The 22,060-nt window shown below is 41.9% G+C and overlaps 1 protein-coding gene across 3 annotated transcripts in view; it reads right to left on the bottom strand.

The window, feature by feature from the left end:
• The window catches only part of KCNMA1 (potassium calcium-activated channel subfamily M alpha 1), a 731,805-nt gene that overhangs the window by 450,203 nt on the left and 259,542 nt on the right, over positions 1-22,060 (bottom strand). For all 3 annotated transcript variants that reach the window (XM_044299035.1, XM_044299036.1, XM_044299034.1), the window contains exons 4-5: positions 10,138-10,231; positions 8,687-8,798 (exon numbers count right to left, since the gene is read on the bottom strand). In XM_044299035.1, coding sequence (XP_044154970.1) covers positions 8,687-8,798; positions 10,138-10,231 — 206 coding nt within the window. The remainder of the gene's footprint in view (positions 1-8,686; positions 8,799-10,137; positions 10,232-22,060) is intronic.

The raw sequence follows: 22,060 nt of genomic DNA, 5'->3' as shown, positions 1-22,060 counted from the left end.
TGCTTGATAGATTTCTCCAGCATAAACGTGTTGTTGACAACGACCTGTACGAACTCTGCGGAAGGACAGCTTCTGGGGACCATTTTTTACCGCGACAGTGGCTGCTCATACGCGACGCAGGCAGACTTCTGCAGCCAATTGATGAGATCATCAAATCATCAATGCTGAATGAATTCCCAGGGGGGGCTACGCCATCTGAGACAAGTCAGCAGGAGTCTGAAGAGGAGTCAGAGGAGGATGGTGCCTGGGGCGAGAAAGAGGAGAAGGAGCAAGAATAGCAGGCTTTAAACTTTTCTGGGATCCCTGGTGTTGTCCATGGATGGGGGACAACATTCTCCTGGGCGATGAGCAGGAGCTAGGCCACACCACCGCTTCCAATTAGTGCAAATTAGTGCAAATGGGAGCCTTCATGCTCCAGTGTTTGAAGAGGGACCCCCGTATAAAAAGCATAAAGGGCAAGGACCAGTACTGGGTGGCAACGTACTTAGACCCCCGGTACAAACACAAAATAGTGGACCAGCAGCACAGAGCGCTGTCATAATGCAGCATTTCCAGGCCTTGCTGTGAGAGATACTGCATTTTGCTGTAACGGGCACTGGCAGAGGAAATTCCACCCACAGAGAAACAGTTGCGAGTACCAATCCTGGTATTTCAATAGTCGGCGACTATAAATTCCTATTTCTGGTCTTATCATTTTAAATATAACTTTTATTCTTTCTTTATTAAACAATACATTGCCACGAAAAAATAAAGTGAAATGTTAAAAATATATATGGAGGGCTACTATATTTGGGGCTGAGGGTATGATGTCTCTACTTTGTTGGTAGATCAGAGGGATATTACTACATATCTCTCTGAAAGCGGAGTGCAGTCTATATAATGATATAACCTATATCACTATAATTTATGTCTGTAATGCCAGCCGACATCAGGCATTCTATCATCTAGACTGCACTCTGTTAGCTGATTACCCTATAGACAGTGCTTCTTTGATTTATATATGGCCCCTTTCTAGGAGTCTCAGTATCTGTGCTCTGTGCACTTTTTTTCCCTATCTGTGCTGCCCCTGTCATGTAGTGAGGTATGCTCGGCGTCTGCAGGTTGATAGTAGCTCTATTTCCCCTGAAGACGCCGCATCTAGCGGTAAAACATGTCGGGGAAGCTGCATCCTTAATATTTTTTAAAAATATGGTAGGGCAAACAACCGAATAGGAATACGGTGGTCTGCAGACACAGAGCATACCTCACTACATGACAGGGGCAGCATAGATAGGGAAAAAAAGTGCTAAGAGCACAGATACTGAGAGACTCCTAGAAAGGGGCCAGATGATAGAATGCCTGGTGTCGCCTGGCATTACAGACATAAATTATAGTGATATAGGTTATATCATTATGTAGACTGCACTCCGCTTTCAGAGAGATATGTAGTAATATCCCTCTGATCTACCAACAAAGTAGAGACATCATACCCTCAGCCCCAAATATAGTAGCCCTCCATATGTATTTTAACATTTCACTTTATGTTTTCGTGGCAATGTATTGTTTAATAAAGAAAGAATAAAAGTTATATTTTAAATGATAAGACCAGAAACAGGAATTTATAGTCGCCGACTATTGAAATACCAATTTTGACCTCCTGGGTACAAAGGGTCATTTGAAATATTTAGAGTACCAATCCTACAGCACATGCAAGAAGAGTGCAGTTTGAAGATATGTTGGTCACTTCGGATATGAGATCATTCTTGAAGCCAACCCATCGACAGCCGTCCTCCGCATCCAGCCTCAGGGAACACCTAGACCAACAGGTGTCCGACTACATCAGGTTAACGGCCGATGTGGACGCTCTGAGAAGAGAGGAACCCCTTGACTACTGAGTGTGCAGGCTTAACCTGTGGCCAGAGCTGGCACAATTTGCCATGGAACTCTTGACTTGCCCCTCGTCGAGTATCCTGTCCGAAAGGACATTCAGCGCAGCAGGGGGGATCGTGACCAATAAGCGTACTCGCCTAGCTTCTAAAAATGAATGAGGCATGAATCTCGGAGGAATTCAACACCTGTGACGACCACATTTAATTGAATTTCCTCATGACAGCCCATAAATATCCGCCACCACCCAGAACAAATAATGGTCTTAGGTAAATACAGCGGCATAAAAGGCCTTTTCTGTCCGGTGAATGCCTAGTGTTTTAGACCTCCGAGGATTTCAACACCTGACCACGTGTTATCAAAATTCAACTATTATCATTTGGTTTTTTTTCAAGAGGGGGGATTTCGTTTGCGATGTTTTTAAACCAATTTTATATTTTTTGCTCTTTTAAACATATGTATTTGACATCTATTTGTACTGGCCTGCAGTAAAATTGATATCTAATGGCCGTCTAATATACCTCCAACCACATAATGACTTTTTATTTTCTGTCTGGTGAATGCTTAATGTTTTGGGCCTGTACTAAACTGGCCTGCAGTAAAATTGATATTGAATGGCTGTCTAATATACCTCCAGCCACATAATCACTTGATCATTTATGTACGGTGAATGCATAATTTTTGGGGCCTGTAATCTAACTGGCCAACAGTCAAATTGTTATACGGTGAATGCCTAATGTACCTCCAGCCACATTATCAATTGTGCTTTTCTGTACAGTGAATGAATAATTTTTTGGGCCTGTAATCCACTGGCCTGCAGTAAAATTGATATCCATTGACCATCTAATATACCTCCGGCCACATAATCACTTTCATTGCGTCCGGGTGCTTGCTGTATTATAGTTCAAGAAAGGTATATCCAGCAATCCTGTGTGCGGTATAAAATATTCTATACTTTATTTTAAAAAATTTTAAATGGATACATATTCAATATCTTTACTTTAACGTTTCGATCATAAGATCTAAGTAGTAGCATTGACTATTAGTCAATACTATGACTAAGAGCTTATGATCGAAACATGTAAGCAAAGATATTGAAGATGTATCCATGTTGATGTATTGAAATAAAGTAAAGAAGATTTTATACCACTCACGGGAGTGCTCGATATTCCTTTCTTCCTGCGGTACAGTCGGCATCTGCAGTCCGGCTCTGATGGCATACGATATAACACACATTAGCAAGCACAGTTCATGGAGCAAAGGGAGAGGCGCATATGGGATGTGATATAAATGGGGCATGGGGGCCCCATTTAGATTCTTGCTATGGTGCCCAGTGATTTCTATGTACACCTCTGATTGTGTGTTTTTTATAATTCCACCCATTTGGAATTTTTTCCTGCTTCCCACTACATTCTATGCAACCGTAAATGGTGCCATTAGAAAGTTCAACTTCTCCTACAAAAAAAATGTGAATGGAAAAATAAGAAAGTTATAGCTATGGGAATGCAGGGAGTAAAATTTGAATATCGAAAAAATGGAAAATGGCCTGGTCCTAAAGGGGTTAAATGAAAGAGAAAAATGCTAATTTTCTAGGAACAGTCACAATGTGTACTGTATGTCTGGTAATGTTTTAACATGGCAGGGACAGGAACTTCAAATAGTATTGTCAGTAGCCTCCAGGCTAGGATAAATGGTAAAGCATGACACATATATGGTCATGTCTATAAACTGTATTTGCAGACCATTTGCACTGATGTGTATTGTGATTTGCTAAGAAAGATGGTTTCCATCTGCTATTAATGCCATGTTCACACTCCTGTTAGTTATTTTTCTCATATTAATTGCAGTAATTGGAGATCATCATGACTCCTGCAGAAATACAAGCCATGATAATAACAAATATGCATGTAGGTGGCCAAGAGTATAAAAGGCTGGTTGGTAGTTGCACAAAATTACAAGTGTAAACTTAAAAAAAAAATGGGTTTATCATTATAACATAGACTAATTTTAAATTTATAAATCAGTTTGGTTTGTGAAAATTGTCCCTATAACCATAAGTTTCAAATGTCCACATGAGTGGAAAAAGAAACGTAACTAATGGACAGGAACAGCTGGTCTTACTGCATAAAAGGCAGTTGTTTCAGATACTAGACTGTTTTCTGGCTACAGCAAAAGGAAATCCTGTAACATGGTAACAGTAACAAAATAGTGTTCTTGCAGGAGATGAGAAGATAGATATCAGATCTACTCATTCCAGACACCATTAACCTCTTTTCAATTAGAAGTTCCTAGTGTAGCCATAATTGGTCTTTTCTGGTTACCAAATAGAGAGAAACCATTGTAAGATATATAAAATGAGTAGACATTCAGCAAGTAAAATGTCCTATAATAATGCTTGGCTTGTTAGAGCATATCTTTTTTTTTACATAGACAGTCCCTACTTTTGTCTCAAGTCCCTATGCCCCTCTTTACTAGACCCAGAATTATGTACAGTACAGATAATGGTTATGCAGGTCTACATAAAGAATGTAGTACATAATAGAATAGCAAACTGTTCAAATCATGTATTTACACTAGAGGGCAGCACTTTCTCACAAATGACTAGTGAACGTCGGTAAAAATACAGTTTATTCTGTATATCTCTAAAAAAAAAAAAAAACTGTGCACATCTTTGTTAATGTATAAATAGTCAACCACAATACCGTAAGACTATATTCACACAGTAAGATATATGTCTAAAAATCCATCATTTATTTGCCACAGAACCACTGGCAGAAATGTTAGGCTGACCCTCAGATTTCTGCCATGGATTTGTAGTCTTTCATGCCGCATATCTGGCTGTGGATTAGTACCATTCAATAAAGGGGCATTTTTGCTCTGACACGCTTTTATAAGCCAACCCACAGTAAAATCTACATCATATAAATTACAGTGCAGATTTCCCATTGAAAACAAGGTTGCCAGATTCTGTGGAAATATTGGTGTGGGATACACAACAAAATCTGCACTGAAAAAAATGTCATTTAAACATACCCTTATAGTGCACACTTTTCAGTTCCAAACTATATAAAATAAAACATTTCTATTACTTGATGATTTCCCGGATTTTACAATCTATCACCATTGTTCAATTTTGTATAGTGGTGGTCTTCCAAGGTTCCGTTCCGTTTAAAATGGGACCTCCACAGCAGCCCACCCCCTTAACTATGACCTTTACAGCAGCCTGCCCCTTGAACAGTGAGTTCCACAGCACCCCACCCCCATGACAGTGACCTCCACAGGGGCCCACCCCATTAATAGTGACCGCTACAGCACTCACCCCTTAACACTGACCAAAGTTTACAGTCCCCTTAACTGATTCCACCATTCCCGGCCCCCTTAACAGAGACCTCTACAGTAACTGCCCTTTTAACAGTGACTGCCACAGTACCCTGCTCCCTTAACAGTGACCCCCCACAGAGCTCCTTTCCCTTAAAATGTGAGTTCCACAACACCCCATCCCCTTAACAGCGACATCTACAGCAATACGCTCCTTAACACTGACCTCTATGCGGACCGTCACCTTAACTGTGACCTTTACCATTCCCTTCCCCCTTAACAGAGACCTCCACAGTGCCCGCCCTTTTGACAGTGACTTCCACAGCGGCTGCCCCTTTATTAGTGACCTCCACAATACCCCATCTCCTTGCCCCCTTAACAGTGGCTTCTTCAGCAATCTGCCCCTTAACACTGACCTCCATAGCAGACCATCCCCTTAACTATGACCTCAACAGCAGCCTGCCCCTAGGATAGCCAGAGGTCCAGTTTTGGGCCAGACAGTCTGGCTTTCAGACTCCCTGTCCTCCGTCCGGCGCAGGCCCTGTACGGACACAGGGATGCACTTTTGAATAGCTCACTTTCAGTATGAACTGCAAGGAAAAAGTCACCCTCTCTACCAACCCTGCAGCTTACAGAAGTTGATTTTTAGCTTCATTTTTTCAATACCCGTCGGCTGCGGGGTGTCAGGGGGTGTGCCCTAACCTGGTCAGAGGCGTGGCTTCGCGGGACCAGGGTTTTAAAGTCCGTATTTTGAGGGTGGCCTGAATGGCCACCTTACATGCCCCCTGAGCTGTGCCCTCCACAGCACTCCGCTCCCTTAACAGTGTCATCCACAGCGCCCGTTCCCTTTAAAGCTGACCTACAGCAGTGAAGAAAAATGGCTGGGTTGTTATGGAAACCTGGTGTAAAATGTGTGTATGTGGAGACTACGGACCTGCGAGCTTCAATTGGCTGATAAAGGACATGTTACCATGTGTATGGCAGTTGGGATATGAAGAGAAAGACCTGCAGGCTTCTATTGGCTAATATATGTCATGTGATGTGCCATATTTGCATTTTTGGGAATATCTCAGGAACTCTACGTCCTAGAGAGCTGAAACCTGACCTAAAACCTTTCTGGACACCTGATGTACCTGTGTGCCAAATTTTGTGATTGTAAATGTAATGGTGCGGATTCCTTTAGCGGACATACATACACACACAGTCCTGATCAAAAGTTTAAGACCACTTGAAAAATGGTAAAAAATCATATTTAGCATGGCTGGATCTTAACAAGGTTCCAAGTAGAGCTTCAACATGCAACAAGAAAAAATGGGAGTGAGACAAAACATTTTTTGAGCATTCAATTTAATGAAAACAACGAATAAACTGAAACAGGCTGTTTTTCAGCTGATCAAAAGTTTAGGACCACACCACCCAAAAAAAACGTAACCCCCCCAAAACAGAAATCCAACTTCCAAACATGAACTCAGTAATGAGTAGCTCCGCCGTTATTGTTTATCACTTCAAAAATTTGTTTCGGCGTGCTTGATGCAAGCGTTTCCATGAGGTGAGTGGGAACATTTCTCCAAGTGGGGATGACAGCCACACGAAGGCCATCTACTGTCTGGATCTGTTGTCCATTTTTGTAAACTTCCCTTGCCATCCATCCCCAAAGGTTCTCAATTGGATTTAGATCAGGGGAGCACGCAGGATGGGCCAAAAGAGTGATGTTATTCTCCTGGAAGAAGTCCATTGTCCTGCAGGCATTGTGTACTGTAGCGTTGTTAAAAAACCCAGTCGTTACCACACAGACGAGGGCCCTCAGTCATGAGGAATGCTCTCTGCAACATCTGGACATAGCCAGCGGCTGTTTGACACCCCTGCACTTCCTGAAGCTCCATTGTTCCACTGAAGGAAAAAGCACCCCAGACCATTATGGCGCCCCCTCCACTATGGCGCGTATAAAACATCTCAGGTGGGATTTGCTTGTCATGTCAGTAACGTTGGAAACCATCAGGACCATCAAGGATACTTTTTTTCTCATCAGAGAATAAAACTTTCTTACACCTTTGAATGTTTGGTGCTCTCTTGCAAAGTCCAAACGAGCAGTTCTGTGGCGTTGAAGGAGACGAGGTCTTTGAAGATGGTTTTTGTTTTTGAAGCCCTTCAGTCTCAGATGCCATCTGATGGTTATGGGGCTGCAGTCAGCACCAGTAAGGGCCTTAATTTGGGTCGAGGATCGTCCAGTGTCTTGACGGACAGCCAATTGGATCCTCCGGCCCAGTACTGATGAATTTTTTTGGGGTCTTCCACTTGACTTTTTTGTTCCATAACCCTCAGGATCATTTAAGAAATTCCAAATGACTGTCTTACTGCGTCCCACCACAGCAGCGATGGCGCGCTGTGAAAGACCCTGCTTATGCAGTTCAACAACCCGACCGCGTTCAAAAGGGAGAGTTTTTTTGCCTTTGCCATCACAACGTGTGACTACCTGACAGAAGATGACAATGAATCCACATCTTTGCACAGATTTGGCCTTTTAAAGGCATGTGGTCCTAAAATTTTGATCAGCTGAAAAACAGCCTGTTTCAGTTTAATCGTTATTTTCAATTAATTGAATGCTCAAAAAATGTTTTGTCTCACTCTCATTTCTTCTTGTTGCATGTTGAAGCTCTACTTGGAACCTTGTTAAGATCCAACAATGTAAAATATGATTTTTTGCCATTTTTCAAGTGGTCTTAAACTTTTAATCAGGACTGTACATACACTCAACTTTATATATCAGATGGATATGAGTCCTGATGGGTTATGGGCTGATGAAGCAGAGAATGGTTTTTGACTGTTAAAGGGTATCTGTCACCTGTTGCAAGTGCGCTTGTTGGTTCCATGTTCCTAGGTGCCCGCATTGCTGAGAAAAATAGGGTTTAAATATATGCAAATGAGCCTCTAAGTGCATCAGGGGCATTGTCATTACCCCTCAATGCTCTGCTCTCACACCCTCTCGACTTTGATTGATAGGGCCAAGCAGTGAAAACATAATCACACCTAGCCTTGACTTTGGCCAAGCAGTGAAAACATAATCACACCTAGCCCTGACTTTTTATAAAGTGTTAAGGGAGCAGCAGATGCAAGGAAAGCTGATCCTCTAGGTGTAATGGCAATGCCCCCATTGCTCCTATAAGCTAATTTGCATATAATAAAACATTTTTTCTCAGCAATGTAGGAACATATAAACATGGCACCAACACAGATGCCTTCAGCTGCCAAGCACACATGCAGCAGGTCAGCCAATTTCCTAGGTACAAATCTGCTGACAGATGCCCTTTAATTTATGTACTACATGGTTGCTGTTTGGCACCGTATCGTAATTGCTAAAATGGTCAAAACAAATTATGAGGCCTCAATATGTTTAGTTTGTCCTAAGGTGTTCACAGACTCGATCTGATGATAAGAAGTCTGTGCAGACCATGCTTGCAGGTAACATAAAAATTTGTACATAAACCAGTTTTTTTCTACTCACCCAGCCAGCTCCTATTCAAATAAACAGAAACAAACACAGGAGGCACTGTAAAAAAATCCACTACAGAGTTTACTTCCAGCCAAAACCACAGCTTGTCATTGGCAGCAATAAACTGTGAAAACAAGGGAGATTAAAAGTCAGAAGAAGGGGGCATTGTAAGTAAGTCAAGGTAACGGCTAGACATGATTATTAAAACATGCAGTAGTAGTAACATGTATTTATTCACGTGAGCTGTCTCATGTCACTGCAATATATAAACACCAGGACACAATAAACCACAACTTTCATTTCTAGACAATCTTTAACCTGGAGGCAAAAGCTGCCCACTTTCTCAAGGATCATTTCTTGATATGTTATTTGTATCACTGTTTGCAAATACATACTTTGCAGATATTATGCAAATCAATAATGCTCTGAAAATTTGTATATAACATTCTCTGGTCTCCTAGGACTCAATTTCTTTTGAAAAGATTTAGAGAATAAATATGATTTATAGAAGATAAGTGAGGGTGAGAGAGACCCATGCATAATACTTCACTGGAAATGAGACATGCAAGCCAGTTCTCCTTCTAAAAAAAACAAAAGTACTAAGTAGCTCAAGAGAAAGCTGCCATGGTTAGCTGAGTGACCTTTGGGGTACTTTTGGGGTGCTCCTTTTCATTAGGGAGACCAATATACATGCATGTGGAATATTGTAGAACAATCAATGCTGCTCTGCCTTTCTGAAAATTTTTGTATCTTACATCTGCTGGCATCAGATAGGTTTAGTGTTCTTTTCTTTTTGAAAGGAAAGCTAATTTGAATATCTTTCCTAGAAACCCGAAATTATCCAAATTAGCTTTCCTTCCAAAATGAAAAGAACACTAAACCTATCTGATGCCAGCAGAAGAAAAAAAAATTCAGAAAGGCAGAGCAGCATTGGTTGGACTCCAATATTTCACATGCATACATGTTGGTCTCTCTAATGAGAAAGAGCCCCCCAAAAGTACCACAAAGCTTACTCAGCTAACACTTCACTTCCCCCCTTTTTTTTATTTTTATTCTCCAATCCTTAGTAATTGTTGAATGAGGACCTTCATTGTTTACTTCCAAAGGTTGCAAATTTGATTTGGCAATCACATAGGTTCATGGCTCATTACAAGAATCTGCTCTGATAATTGTAATGTCCATCACACGACCAGTCCATCACACGAATATAACTTTATCCTGGAAGTAAGCAAAGATGGTTCTCTTTTAAAGATTACAAGAAAAGATATTGAAACACACAAGATATTTTTACATCAGTTATTGCAGAAAATGTCAAAGCTTTTTTATAAGCAATGACAAAGGTTTTATTTGCTAAACCCAAAAAAACCTTTAAACATCTATATTGTTAAATAATTGTCATGTCGTGTACTATCAAGATCTCCTGTATCACCATATCATTCTAACATGTCAGAAATAACACATACCCTCAGGCCAAAATAGAGCAGGAAGAAGATGTTGAAGGCCATATCGATCTGAAGAGTAAAGTCCTTGTAAAAGTTTTGGCAGGTTTCAATAGGGCTGAAAAATAAAAATAATAATGAAATTCTCTCTCCTTGTTCTATGTTAAATACAATTTAGCAACACATAATAAACCAATACTGACATCAGAATTGTAAAATCTCATAAAGCAAAAAGCAATTTAAAGTGGTTTTCTCATCACATACGATGGTGGAATATCACTATGATATCCAATCCTTGGGCCCACCAGAGGAAATTATTCTCAGAGCCCAACCCCCATATCATCATTATACTCTAATAAGTTTTGGTTCTAAGATATAGACCCTAGTGGTAAGTTATTGGCTCGAATTGCAGCTCCATTTTTTTCTCCTGGACCATTGGGCTCATTATGGTAAAAGAGCCTGGGACCCACTGGAGGATCCTCTGGTACACTGGTGGGCAAGTCCGACGCTGGCCTGACCACTGGGACCCACACTGATTGCTAGGAAACAGTGACAGAAACTCTAGGAAAGCATCATTCTAACTTGGTTTCAAGTCAGCTCTGCTTGGCTTTTTTCCACAGGGATTATTATAATATAATGGGCACTTTGAAAAAGTCGAGTTGAGCGGAGGTGAAGGGGGTCTGACCACCCATTATCTGCGATGAGACAACTTCACTGAACACTTATCCTAGATATTAAAGAGGACCTTTCATCTGGCAAAAAATTGTGAACTAAGTATCATGATCTGTACAGCTGCGCCCAGGGATCACTTACTATTATCCCTGGGTGCCGCTCCGTTCTCCTGCTATGCCCTCTGGTATGTTCGGTCATTTGGTTATAGTAGGAGGAGACTGCCCTTGTTCTCCTGTGCGTTTCCTTCTCCTAGGCTGTAGTGCTGGCCAATCGCAGCGCAGAGCTCACAGCCTTGGAGAAAAAAAACTCCCAGGCTGTGAGCTCTGCGCTGCGATTAGCCAGCGCTACAGCCTGGGAGAAGAAGACGCCAGGGAGAACAAGGGCAGTCTCCTCCTACTATAACCAAGTCCACTAAGTCTCCGCCTGCATAGCAGAAGAAAGGAGCGGCGCCCAGGGATAATAGTAAGTGCAGTGAGATCCCTGGGTACCACTGTACAGATCATGACACTTAGTTCAGAATTTTTTGCCAGATGAAAGGTCCTCTTTAATGTACAGAACCAGTCAAAAGTTTGGACACACCCTTTCATTCCATGTTTTTTTTTTTTTTCTTTTATGTTATAGATTCATATTGAAAACATGAAAATGATGAAGGGACACATATAAAATTAAGTAAAGAAAAAAAGTGTTAAACCAGAATATATTCTATATTTTTAATTCTTTAATATAGCCCCATTTTGTTTTGATGATAGTTTTGCACACTGTTGGCATTCGCTCATTTAGCTTCATGAGGTAGTCGTCTGAAATAGTTTTTCAACAGTTTGGAGAAAGCTCCCAAAGGTGCTGAGCACTTGTTGGCTGCTTTTCACTCTGAGGTCTAACTCATCCCTAACTATCTCAACTGATGAAGCACTCCATCACTATCACTCTTGGTCAAACAGCCCTTATTTAGCCTGGAGGTGTGTTTGGGGTGACTGTCCTGTTGAAAAAAAAATGATGGTCCTACTAAGCGCAAACCAGATGGGATGGCATGTTGTTCCAGAATGATGTTGTACCCATGCTCGTTAAGTGTGCCTTTGAATAAATTACCAATTGTATCACTTGTAAAGAACCCCACACCATCTCACCCCCTCCTCTATGCATCACAATGGGAATGTAGAAACCATCCATCCACTCACTTTTGTACATCTCACAAAGACATGGCAGTTGCAATAACATATCTCAAATTTTTACTCATCAGATCAAAATATAGATTTCCACTGATCTAATGTGTTGTGTTTCTTGGCCCAAGCAATTCTCTTATTCTTATTTTTATTCTTCAGTAATGGCTTCTTTGCAGCAATTGGACCATCAAGGCCCGATTCTTGTAGTCTCCTCTGAACAGGTGATTTTCAGAAGTGTCTGGCACTTGATCTCTGTAAAGCATTTATCTAGGCTCTAATTTGAAGTGCTACTATTTCTGTGACTGATAACTCTAATGAACTTATCCTCTGCAGAAGAGGTAACTTGGTCTTCCTTTCCTGGGACAGTGATTATGAGAGCTGGTTTTATCAAAGAGTTTGATGGTACCTTCAAAGTTCTGGAAATTTTCCAGACTGACTGACCTTCATGTCTTGAAGTAATGATGGACTGTCATTTCTCTTTAATTCGTTGAGTGGTCCCTGCCATAATGTGTAATGGAACATTAGCAGAATAGTGCTAAACACTGTATGGAACTGTATACTAACCCTACCTCTGCACAACACCACTGACTGTCTCAAACACTCTATGAGGCAATAAATTCCACAAAATAACTTAGTCTTGACAAGGCATACATGTTAACTAAAAGCCATTCCATGTGACTCTTGTACCTCATGGTGTGCACAGCTGTCATCAAAGCAAAAGGGGGAAATCTAAAATATAAAACATACCGTATATACTCGAGTATAAGCCGACCCGAATATAAGCTGAGGCCCCTAATTTTACCCCCCAAAAATGGGAAAAATTATTGACTTGAGTATAAGACTAGGGTGGGAAATGCAGCATATGTGGGGGATCTGTGGAGGACGCTGTTATGTGGGGGATCTGTGGAGGACAGTGTTATGGGGGATCTGTGGAGGACACTTATGGGGACCTGTGGATGGCACTGTTATGGGGTGGATCTGTGGAGGACGCTGTTATGGGGTGGATCTGTGGAGGACGCTGTTATAGGGGATATGTGCTATGACACATAGGGCTATGGAGGGGGCAGCATAAGACATATAGCATCTTATGCTGGACCCCCTCATGGCCCTATGTGTCCTAAACTGCGCACATAACTGGCTTTGTGTGTAAAGTAATTTACTAGTGTGTAAAACAAGCTCTCTACTATTGATAACAGGTCCGGCCTCTGTACTCACTGTCACGATGAATGCACTACAGCGAGCGGGAGCTGGCCGGCCGGCACGTGACTGACATCACTTAGTAACGCTCCTCCCACTTCAGGAAGCAGGAGCGTTACTAAGAGACGTCAGTCACGCGCCGGCCGGGCCGCTCGCTGCAGTGGCATTTTCAGGTCGGCCAAATCGAGACTCGAGTATAAGACGAGGGGGCTTTTTGAGCACAAAAATATGTGCCAAAAAACTCGTCTTATACTCGAGTATATACGGTATTCTAGTTTTAAAATATTTTTTTTTTCTAGCTAATTTTGTGGTGGTGTACTCACTTTTGTTGCAAGCGGTTTAGACATTAATGGCGGTTTGTTGAGTTATTTTGAGGGCAGACCAAATTTACACTGTTATAGAAGCTTCAATGTTGTCCCATGAAAAAATATAATTGTGGTGTGTACTCACTTTAGTGAGATACCATAAGATTAGTTATCCATGCAGCATGTGTGGCCCACAGTACTGATCACAACACCCTATGTAGCTAAAAGTCCATAATGTGACTGCTCGCTGTACTATATTCTATCCACATCAGTCAATATAATTTCATGCTCTCCCAGAAAACAGCATTATGTGGCCACATAATATGTAAACATATAAAATAAATATGGCGCTAATAGTGTCATATGTTTCAGTATAGGATGATGTAAAAGATAATCGGTTGCTCACCTTTATTAGTTTTGCGATGGGGCACAACACCATGTAACAGCAAGGTATCAGTATAAAGCTGCCACATGTCCCTGGACCCAAACACAGGAGAAATCAGTACAGCAACAGGATGATCCAATATCATCACTGCATTGCCAGGAAATACTCATCAGCAGGGAGTTGGCTCCCAAAATTGTCTTTATTCAGAGTCGTAATGATTCTGGATCATCCTATTGCTGTACCTGGATTAAAATGCAACAACATTTTGTGCAGTTTGCCACATTTTTGGAACATCCACTATTAGAATCCACTCCACTTAGCGTGCCAAGAAGGCATGGCTTAGAGGTGAAAGGAATATGGCCTAAGATGCAATATTTTACATCAACATTGTGCCCAAATTTTGCCACATGATTTTATGGCAAATTAAACAACCAATAGGTGGTATAAAGATACAAGAGCACATATCTAGCCTTGGGACAAATTTACTATCCAGCAAGAGTAAGACCTCCTGCACAGGACTGTATGGCTTTTCCCGTATTTTGCAGTCTGTTTCCGTTGTGTTTCCATTTCAATTTTCTGTTTGGTTTTCATTCGTGATCCGTTTCTTGCGGATCGCAAATGGAAACGGAAGCATACAATAATGTTTAAACAGTAAGTAGATAAAAAAAATTGGGCTGGGCATAACACTTTCAATTTTCCATAAAAAAAGGAACGGATACGGAAGACATATGGATGCAGTCCGAATCCATTCAGTTTTTTTTACAGCCCCATTGAATGAATGGAGCCACGGAATGTGATTTGCGGGCAATAATAGGACATGTTCTATCTTTGAACAGAACGGAAATACGGAAATGGAATGCATATGGAGTACATTCAGTTTTTTTTATTTTTTTGCGGACCCATTGAAGTGAATGGTTCCGTATACGGAACACAAAAAATGGAATGGAAACCGAAAAAAAAAAATGTTCAAGTGCAAGAGGCCTAACTGTGATTATTAGGCAGCCCATGTAATTTCACCAATAAAACTGCCCTTTCATGCAAATCTTTTCTGTATAAAATTACTTCAAAGATTTGCACGCAAAGAGTAAGCTATGTTTAAAGGGCTGATCACAAGTAAGGATTCTTTAACACTTGTGTTAGGCTTGTCCAACGGGCTGTTCTGGCAGGGGAACAGCCTGCCCATCCGTAATAACATTTAAACACATGTGCTGCCGGAAGTCCACCCCAGCCCCATTTACTATAACATGCCGAGATGTGGCTGGACAAAACCCGCAGCGCGTGCAAGCGTTAGTATGAATCCTCAAGTCTAATGCGAGTGTAAAAGAAGCCTAAGATAGTTTGTATTACAACTCTGGCTGGAGCACACGCTGGCTGGCAAATTTGTATGAACAATTGGAAATAGCTGCAAGGTGAAGTCACTGTGCAGGGTCTCCTATTAGAAACAATTGAAGACAGTATTTATATCAGTAAATCTAGGTTTAATGGCTGAGAACACAGTGCAGACGTTTAGCATGCTTAGGCCACCTGTACACGTTGTGGAATGCATGCGTATTACAGTATCAACAAAGTGTATATTATAACACAAATCTCATGTACACTTTGCAGATTTTTCTGTGCGGAAATTGACCTGCATTTCAGATTTCAAAATCTGCAGCATGTCAATTATGTTTGCGGTTTTAGCTGCGGATTTAACCCTTTTCAATGGAAGAATGAGATCTGTGGCAAGACCGTATCAAATCTGCACCAAAAACTACTGTAAGGCCTCTTTCACAACATGCCGTTTTTTTTTTTTTTCTGTTAACGGGCCGTTTTTTGCATTCTGTATACAGTCCGTATACAGAACCATTCACTTCAATGGTTCCGCAAAAAAAAACTGAATGTACTCCATATGCATTCCGTTTCCATAATTCCGTTCCGTTGAAAGATAGAACATGTCCTATTATTGCCCGCATATCATGCTCCGTGGCTCCATTCAATTCAATGGGTCCGCAAAAAAAAGAACACATATGGAAATGCATCCGTAAGTCTTCCGTATCCGTTCTGTTTTTGCAGAACCATCTATTGAAAATTTTATGCCCAGTCCCATTTTTTCTGTAATTACTGTATACTGTATATGCCATATGGAAAAATGAAACGGAACAGAAACGGAAACACAACGGAAACAATAAACGGAACAATGGATCCGTGAATAACAGACCGCAAAACACTGAAAAAGCCATACGGTCGTGTGAAAGAGGCCTTAGACCAGGCATTCTCAAACTGCGGCCCTCCAGCTGTTGTAAAACTACAACTCCCACAATGCCCTGCTGTAGGCTGATACCTGTAAGCTGTTCAGGCATGCTGGGAGTTGTAGTTTTGCAACAGCTGGAGGGCCGCAGTTTGAGGATGCCTGCCTTAGACAATGCAGATTTTGGTGCAGATATGCTCCAGAAATGCACAGAAATCCTCACAGAAAATAATGCAGATCTTATGGGCATTCACCCGCACCCATATGCAGGTGGCCTTAGGGTGCCTTCACACTTAGCAGATTAGACATTGTGGATTTTAGTCAGATATGCTACAGAAACACACATAGATCTGCATGGAAATTCGTACAGATCTTATGTGTGTTCACCCGCACCCACGTGCAGGTGGCCTTAGGGTGCCGTCACACTCAGCAAATTAGACCTTGTGGATTTTGGTGCAGATATGCTGCAGAAATGTACATAAATCCGCATGGAAATTAGTACAGATCTTATGTGCATTAACCCACACCCGTGTGCAGGTGGCCTTAAGCCTCATGCAGACGTTCGTGGAACACGGTCCGTGAGATGCCAGACTGGCATTGCAAGAGTGCACGGCATCATAGAAACCAATGACGCCATGCACCTCTGCAATGCCAGTCCGGTATCTCATGGACCGTGTTCCACAGACGTCTGCATGAGGCTTCACACTCAGCAAATTAGATACTCGCCCGTGTGAAAGGGGCCTAACCCACATGCTGTGCCAAAAATGCAGCTAAAAAAGCTGCAGTATTGTGGATTTGAAATCTGCAGCATGTCAATTTAGGCTGGGTTCACATTTGCTGCATTTCTGCTTCTAAGGCTACATGCACACGAACGTTGTTTGTTTCTGTGTCCATTCCTTTTTTTTTTTTGCGGATAGGATGCGGACCAATTCATTTCAATGCAATTGGTCAATGGGTCATTTCAAGAGTGCTGTCCGCATCAGTATGTCTGTTCTGTAGCCCCCACAAAAAAAAAAGAACATGTCCTATTCTTGTACGTTTTAGGCATTGTTACAATGGATCCTCAAAAAAAAACGGATGGCATAAGGATGCAATTTGCAGGCCGCAAAACACATACGGTCGTGTGCATGTAGCCTAATATGCAGCAGAAAAAAGGCACTAAATGGTGTGTGCACACGCTGCAGATTATTTTTATTTTTTTGCAGAAAAGCTGCATATTAGAAGCAGTGTCATTCTTTGCATTGAAAAGAGTGAAATAAGGCTACTTTCACATTAGCGCTTTTGCTGGATCCGGCAGGGTCCAGCAAAAATGCTTCCATTTCTGATAATACAACCGTCTGCATCCGTTATGAACGGATCCGGTTGTATTATTTTTAACATTGCCAAGACGGATCCGTCATTAACTCCATTGAAAGTCGAAGGGGGACGGATCAGCTTTTTATTGTGGCAGATTGTGTCAGAGAAAACGGATCCGTCCCCATTGACTTGCATTGGGGGTAATGACGGATCCGTCTTGGCAATGTTAAAAATAATACAACGGGGTCCGTTCATAACGGATGCAGACGGTTGTATTATCAGAAATGGAAGAATTTTTGCTGGACCCTGCCGGATCCAGCAAAACCGCATCCCAGGACGGAAAGCAAACTACAACATGTTGCAGTTTGCTCTCCGGTATGGGACCGCAACTAAACGGAACAGAATGCATTTTGGAGCATTCAGTTCTGTTCAGTTCAGTTTTGTCCCCATTGACAATGAATGGGGACAAAACTACAGAGTGATTCTGTGGTGTTTCTGGCCATGCCTCCGCACCGCAAAATAATAGAACTTGATCTATTTTTTTGCGGTGCGGACAGATCAAGGACCCATTCAAGTTGTTCAAGACCCATTCAGTCCCCAATGCACAGAACAGACCCACAGTGGCCGTGTGCATGAGGCCTTAGAAGAATAAAAACGCTCAGCTGATGAAACACAAACCTCATTTTCTAAAGCACAGACAATTAAAAGTGTATTGCAGAGATATTGGCACTGATGCACAACGGTTGAATGGCTCTAGGCAATACATCTATATTGGAAAAAGAACCAATTTTGTTTTGGGATTCAAGCAGACACATGGTTATAGGGTATGGCAGGGGTGAAGCTATAAGCCCTGTAGAGCTAGAATAGCATTAACATCTTGGCTCGGGTTCCTGGGGCAGGAAAGGACTTAAAAGGACTACAGCATGGTCCCTGGCTTAAACATGTTGCCTCTTTTGCGTAAAGGGGCCCAAATCTCCCCCACCACATAAGAGTAACAGCTTTACCATCAATAGGAGATTTTAAACAACATTAGGTATGTTACTAAGGCTACTTTCACACCTGCGTTAGGTTCGGATCTGTCTGGTATCTGCACAGACGGATCCGCACCTATAATGCAAACGCTTGTATCCGTTCAGAACGGATCTGTTTGCATTATTCTGTCAAAAAAAAGTCTAAGTCAAAACGGATCCGTCCTGACTTACATTGAAAGTCAATGGGGGACGGATCCGTTTTCAATTGCACCATCTTGTGTGAGTGAAAACGGATTGGCCCCCATTGACTTACATTGTAAGTCAGGACTTATCTGTTTGGCTCTGCATCGCCAGGCGGAAACCAAAACGCTGCAAGCAGCGTTTTGGTGTCCGCATCCAGAGCGGAATGGAGGCAGAACGGAGCCAAACTGATGCATTCTGAACGGATCCTTATCCATTCAGAATGCATTGGGGCTGAACTGATCCGATTTGAACCGTTTGTGAGATCCCTGAAACGGATCTCACAAACGAAATTCAAAACGCCAGTGTGAAAGTAGCCTAACATTGACATAAAAAGTGAAGCGGGTGATGGGTAGAGGGCTGAAACATATATTGCATCTGGGCACAGAAAGAAAAAATTTGCTTCTCATCCCAAAAAGTGATCGCATATTTCAGATTAGCGGGGGACAACCTCTTGGTGATCCATGCACAGCCATTGACTAGGACCACCGCGATGCAGGGAAAACTGGGAGGGCACTGCATCTCTTCAACACCTTAAGGGCTCATGCACACGACAGTATTTTGCGTTCAGTATACTGGCCTTTTGTTAGTTCAGTATGCGGTACATATACTGAACCATTCATTTCAATGGTTCAGCAAAAAAAAAAAGAAGTGTCTCCGTGTGCATTCCGTTTCAGTATTTACATACCATGAAAAGATAGAACAAGTCCTATTCTTGTCCGCAAATCACAGTGCTTGTCTCCATTCAAGTCAATGGGTCCGTATGTCTTCCGTATCCGTTCTGTTTTTGCTGAACCATCTATTGAAAATGTTATGCCCAGCCCAATTTTTTCTATGTAATTACGGTATACTGTATATGGCATATGGAAAGAAAACGGAAACACAACGGAAACAAAAAACGGAACAATAGATCCGTAAAAAAACGGACCGTAAAACACTGAAAAAGCAATACTGTTGTGTGCATGATCCCTAATTCTCATTATCAGTGCAGTCCTGGAATATTCCAAAACTATCTTGGCAGGTATTTGTCTACTACTGCAGCTGAACTGGGAACATCAATAGTAAAATTAGAGAAGGGCATGAAAATCATTACACATATATTGTTGGTTTGTACCCTAAAATGAAAATAGTAACTCTGAATTAGTGCAGGGCCTAACATGATATGTGATACAACTGTATGCAGTATCTGCTACAGAAATGGTTAAGACAACAATGTCTTATCTCTAGATTTTCTGTGCCATATCTCCTTAAAAGTCCCATTAATAAAGCATGGCTACAGCCAAACAAGAGCTCCAAGAAGCCATCAATATAATGGATGGATCTGTCCCTTCATGAATAGCTGCAGAGTAATTAAATGTGTCTTTCTTCCAACATAACTGAATCAAAATCCCATGCCTTTCGGCTCAGCATCTGACATCTCCAGAAACACGGCCTCTTTATAATAAACAGTATCATGGATTTCATTGATGCATTTGGTGAATATGTTTACAGATCAATGCAGTCCAGGTACACAACAGACGTTATCTTGTCCTGTTGTGTCTCAAGGCTCACTGAGCTCACAGCACTTGAATATCAAAAGGGAACATATTAAAACTATGTTATTGTGTTGTGATAAAAAAACAACAACTTTGGGACAGTCTACTAATAGTAGTGCACTTTACACCGTCTAAGAATACGAATCACAGTCTTAATATTAAACAAATGAACTGTTCTGGAGCATGGGCCTTTGTAAATTTTGGAGTATGATAAATCCTGTTATTTATTTACATCAGAAATCCATCCTTGTGCCCAAAATTTGTCCATGAGCCAAACGAATGTGTCTGTGCGCCAAAAAATACTGTGTAGTCCAAGTTTATGCCACCAATAATATTATGTAGTTTTACTCCAAAAATACATCAAAAGTCAACTGGGTACTGTAGTATTTGTTCTGGATCCATTGTGGTGTCAATGGAGTTGTAAGAATAAACTAATCCTGCAACTCCTCAAAGGGGTTCTCCGAGTTCAGATAATGGTTCTCTGATAAAGGTAATAATGATAAGAGAGAACAACAGTGCCATATAATATAAGGGAACATTTAAATAACACAATGTAACTCCAAATCAATCACACTTCTGTGAAATCAATCTGTCCAGTTATGAAGCAACACTGATTGGGAATAATTTCTCCTGCTGTTGTGCAGATTGAACAGACAAGAGGTAGAAATGATAGGAAATTAGCAAGACAACCCGTATAAAGGAGTAGTTCTGCAGGTGGTGACCACCATCTCATCCAGGATAGCACAACAATGCGAGCTGTGGAAAGAAGGTTAGGTTTGTCTGTCAGCACAGTGTCCAGAGCATGGATCAGATACCAGGAGACAGGCCAATACACCAGGAGACGTGGAGGGGGCCGTAGGAGGGCAACAAACCAGCAGCAGGACTGCCACCTCCTCCTTTGTGCAAGAAGGAACAGGAGGAGCAGTGCTAAAGCAATGCAAAATGACCTCCAACAGGCCACTTATATCCATGTGTCTGCTCAAACTCTCATAAACAAACTCCATTAGGGTCGTATGAGGCGCGGGCGTCCACAAGTCGGTGTTGGGCTTATAGCCCAACACCATACAGGGCGATTGGCATTTACCAGAGAACACCAAAATTGGCAGATTCGGCATTGGCCTGCCCTGTGCTCTTCACGGATGAGAGCAGGTTCACACTGAGCACATGTGACAGACGTGACAGTGTCTGGAGACACCATGGAGAATGTTTTGCTGCCTGCAACATCCTCCAACATGACCAGTTTGGTAGTGGGTCAGTAATAGTGTGGGGATGCATTTCTTTGGAGGGCCACAAAGCCCTCCATATGCTAGTCAGAGGTACCCTGACTGTGCCATTAGGTACCGGGATGAGCTCCTCAGACCCATTGTGAGACCATATGCAGGTACAGTGGGCCCTGGGTTCCATCTGATGCATGACAATGCAACGCCTCATGTGGCTGAAGTGTGTCACCAGTTCCTGCATGATGAAGACATTGATGCTATGGACTGGCCTGCCCATTCCCCAGACCTGAATCCAATCGGGCACATCTGGGACATCATGTTTCGTTCCATCCACCAATGCCAAGTTGCACCACAGACTGTCCAGGAGTTGACTGATGCTTTAATCCAGGTCTGGGAGGAGATCCCTCAGGAGACCGTCCGCCATCTCATCAGGAGCATGCCTAGGCATTGTAGGGAGGTCATACAGGCACGTGGACTACTGAGCCCCATTTCCTTGTCTTGAAGCATTTCCACTGAAGTTGGATAAGCCTGAAATTTGATTTTCCACTTTGATTTTCAGTATCATTCCAAATCCAGACCTCCATGGGATATTAATATTGATTTACATTGATCAGTTTTATGTTTTATTGTTCTCAACGCATTCCACTATGTAATGAATAAAAATTTGCAACTGGAATATTTTATTAATTGAGATCTAGGACAACAGTGCACTGATTGGGAAAATTGTCCAAAAAAACTG

The sequence above is a fragment of the Bufo gargarizans genome, chromosome 6 (assembly GCF_014858855.1).
Source record: "Bufo gargarizans isolate SCDJY-AF-19 chromosome 6, ASM1485885v1, whole genome shotgun sequence".
In the NCBI taxonomy this organism is placed as follows: Eukaryota; Metazoa; Chordata; class Amphibia; order Anura; family Bufonidae; genus Bufo; species Bufo gargarizans.
Note: the sequence above shows the minus strand (reverse complement) of the source record. Positions and strands in the feature narration are given on the sequence as shown.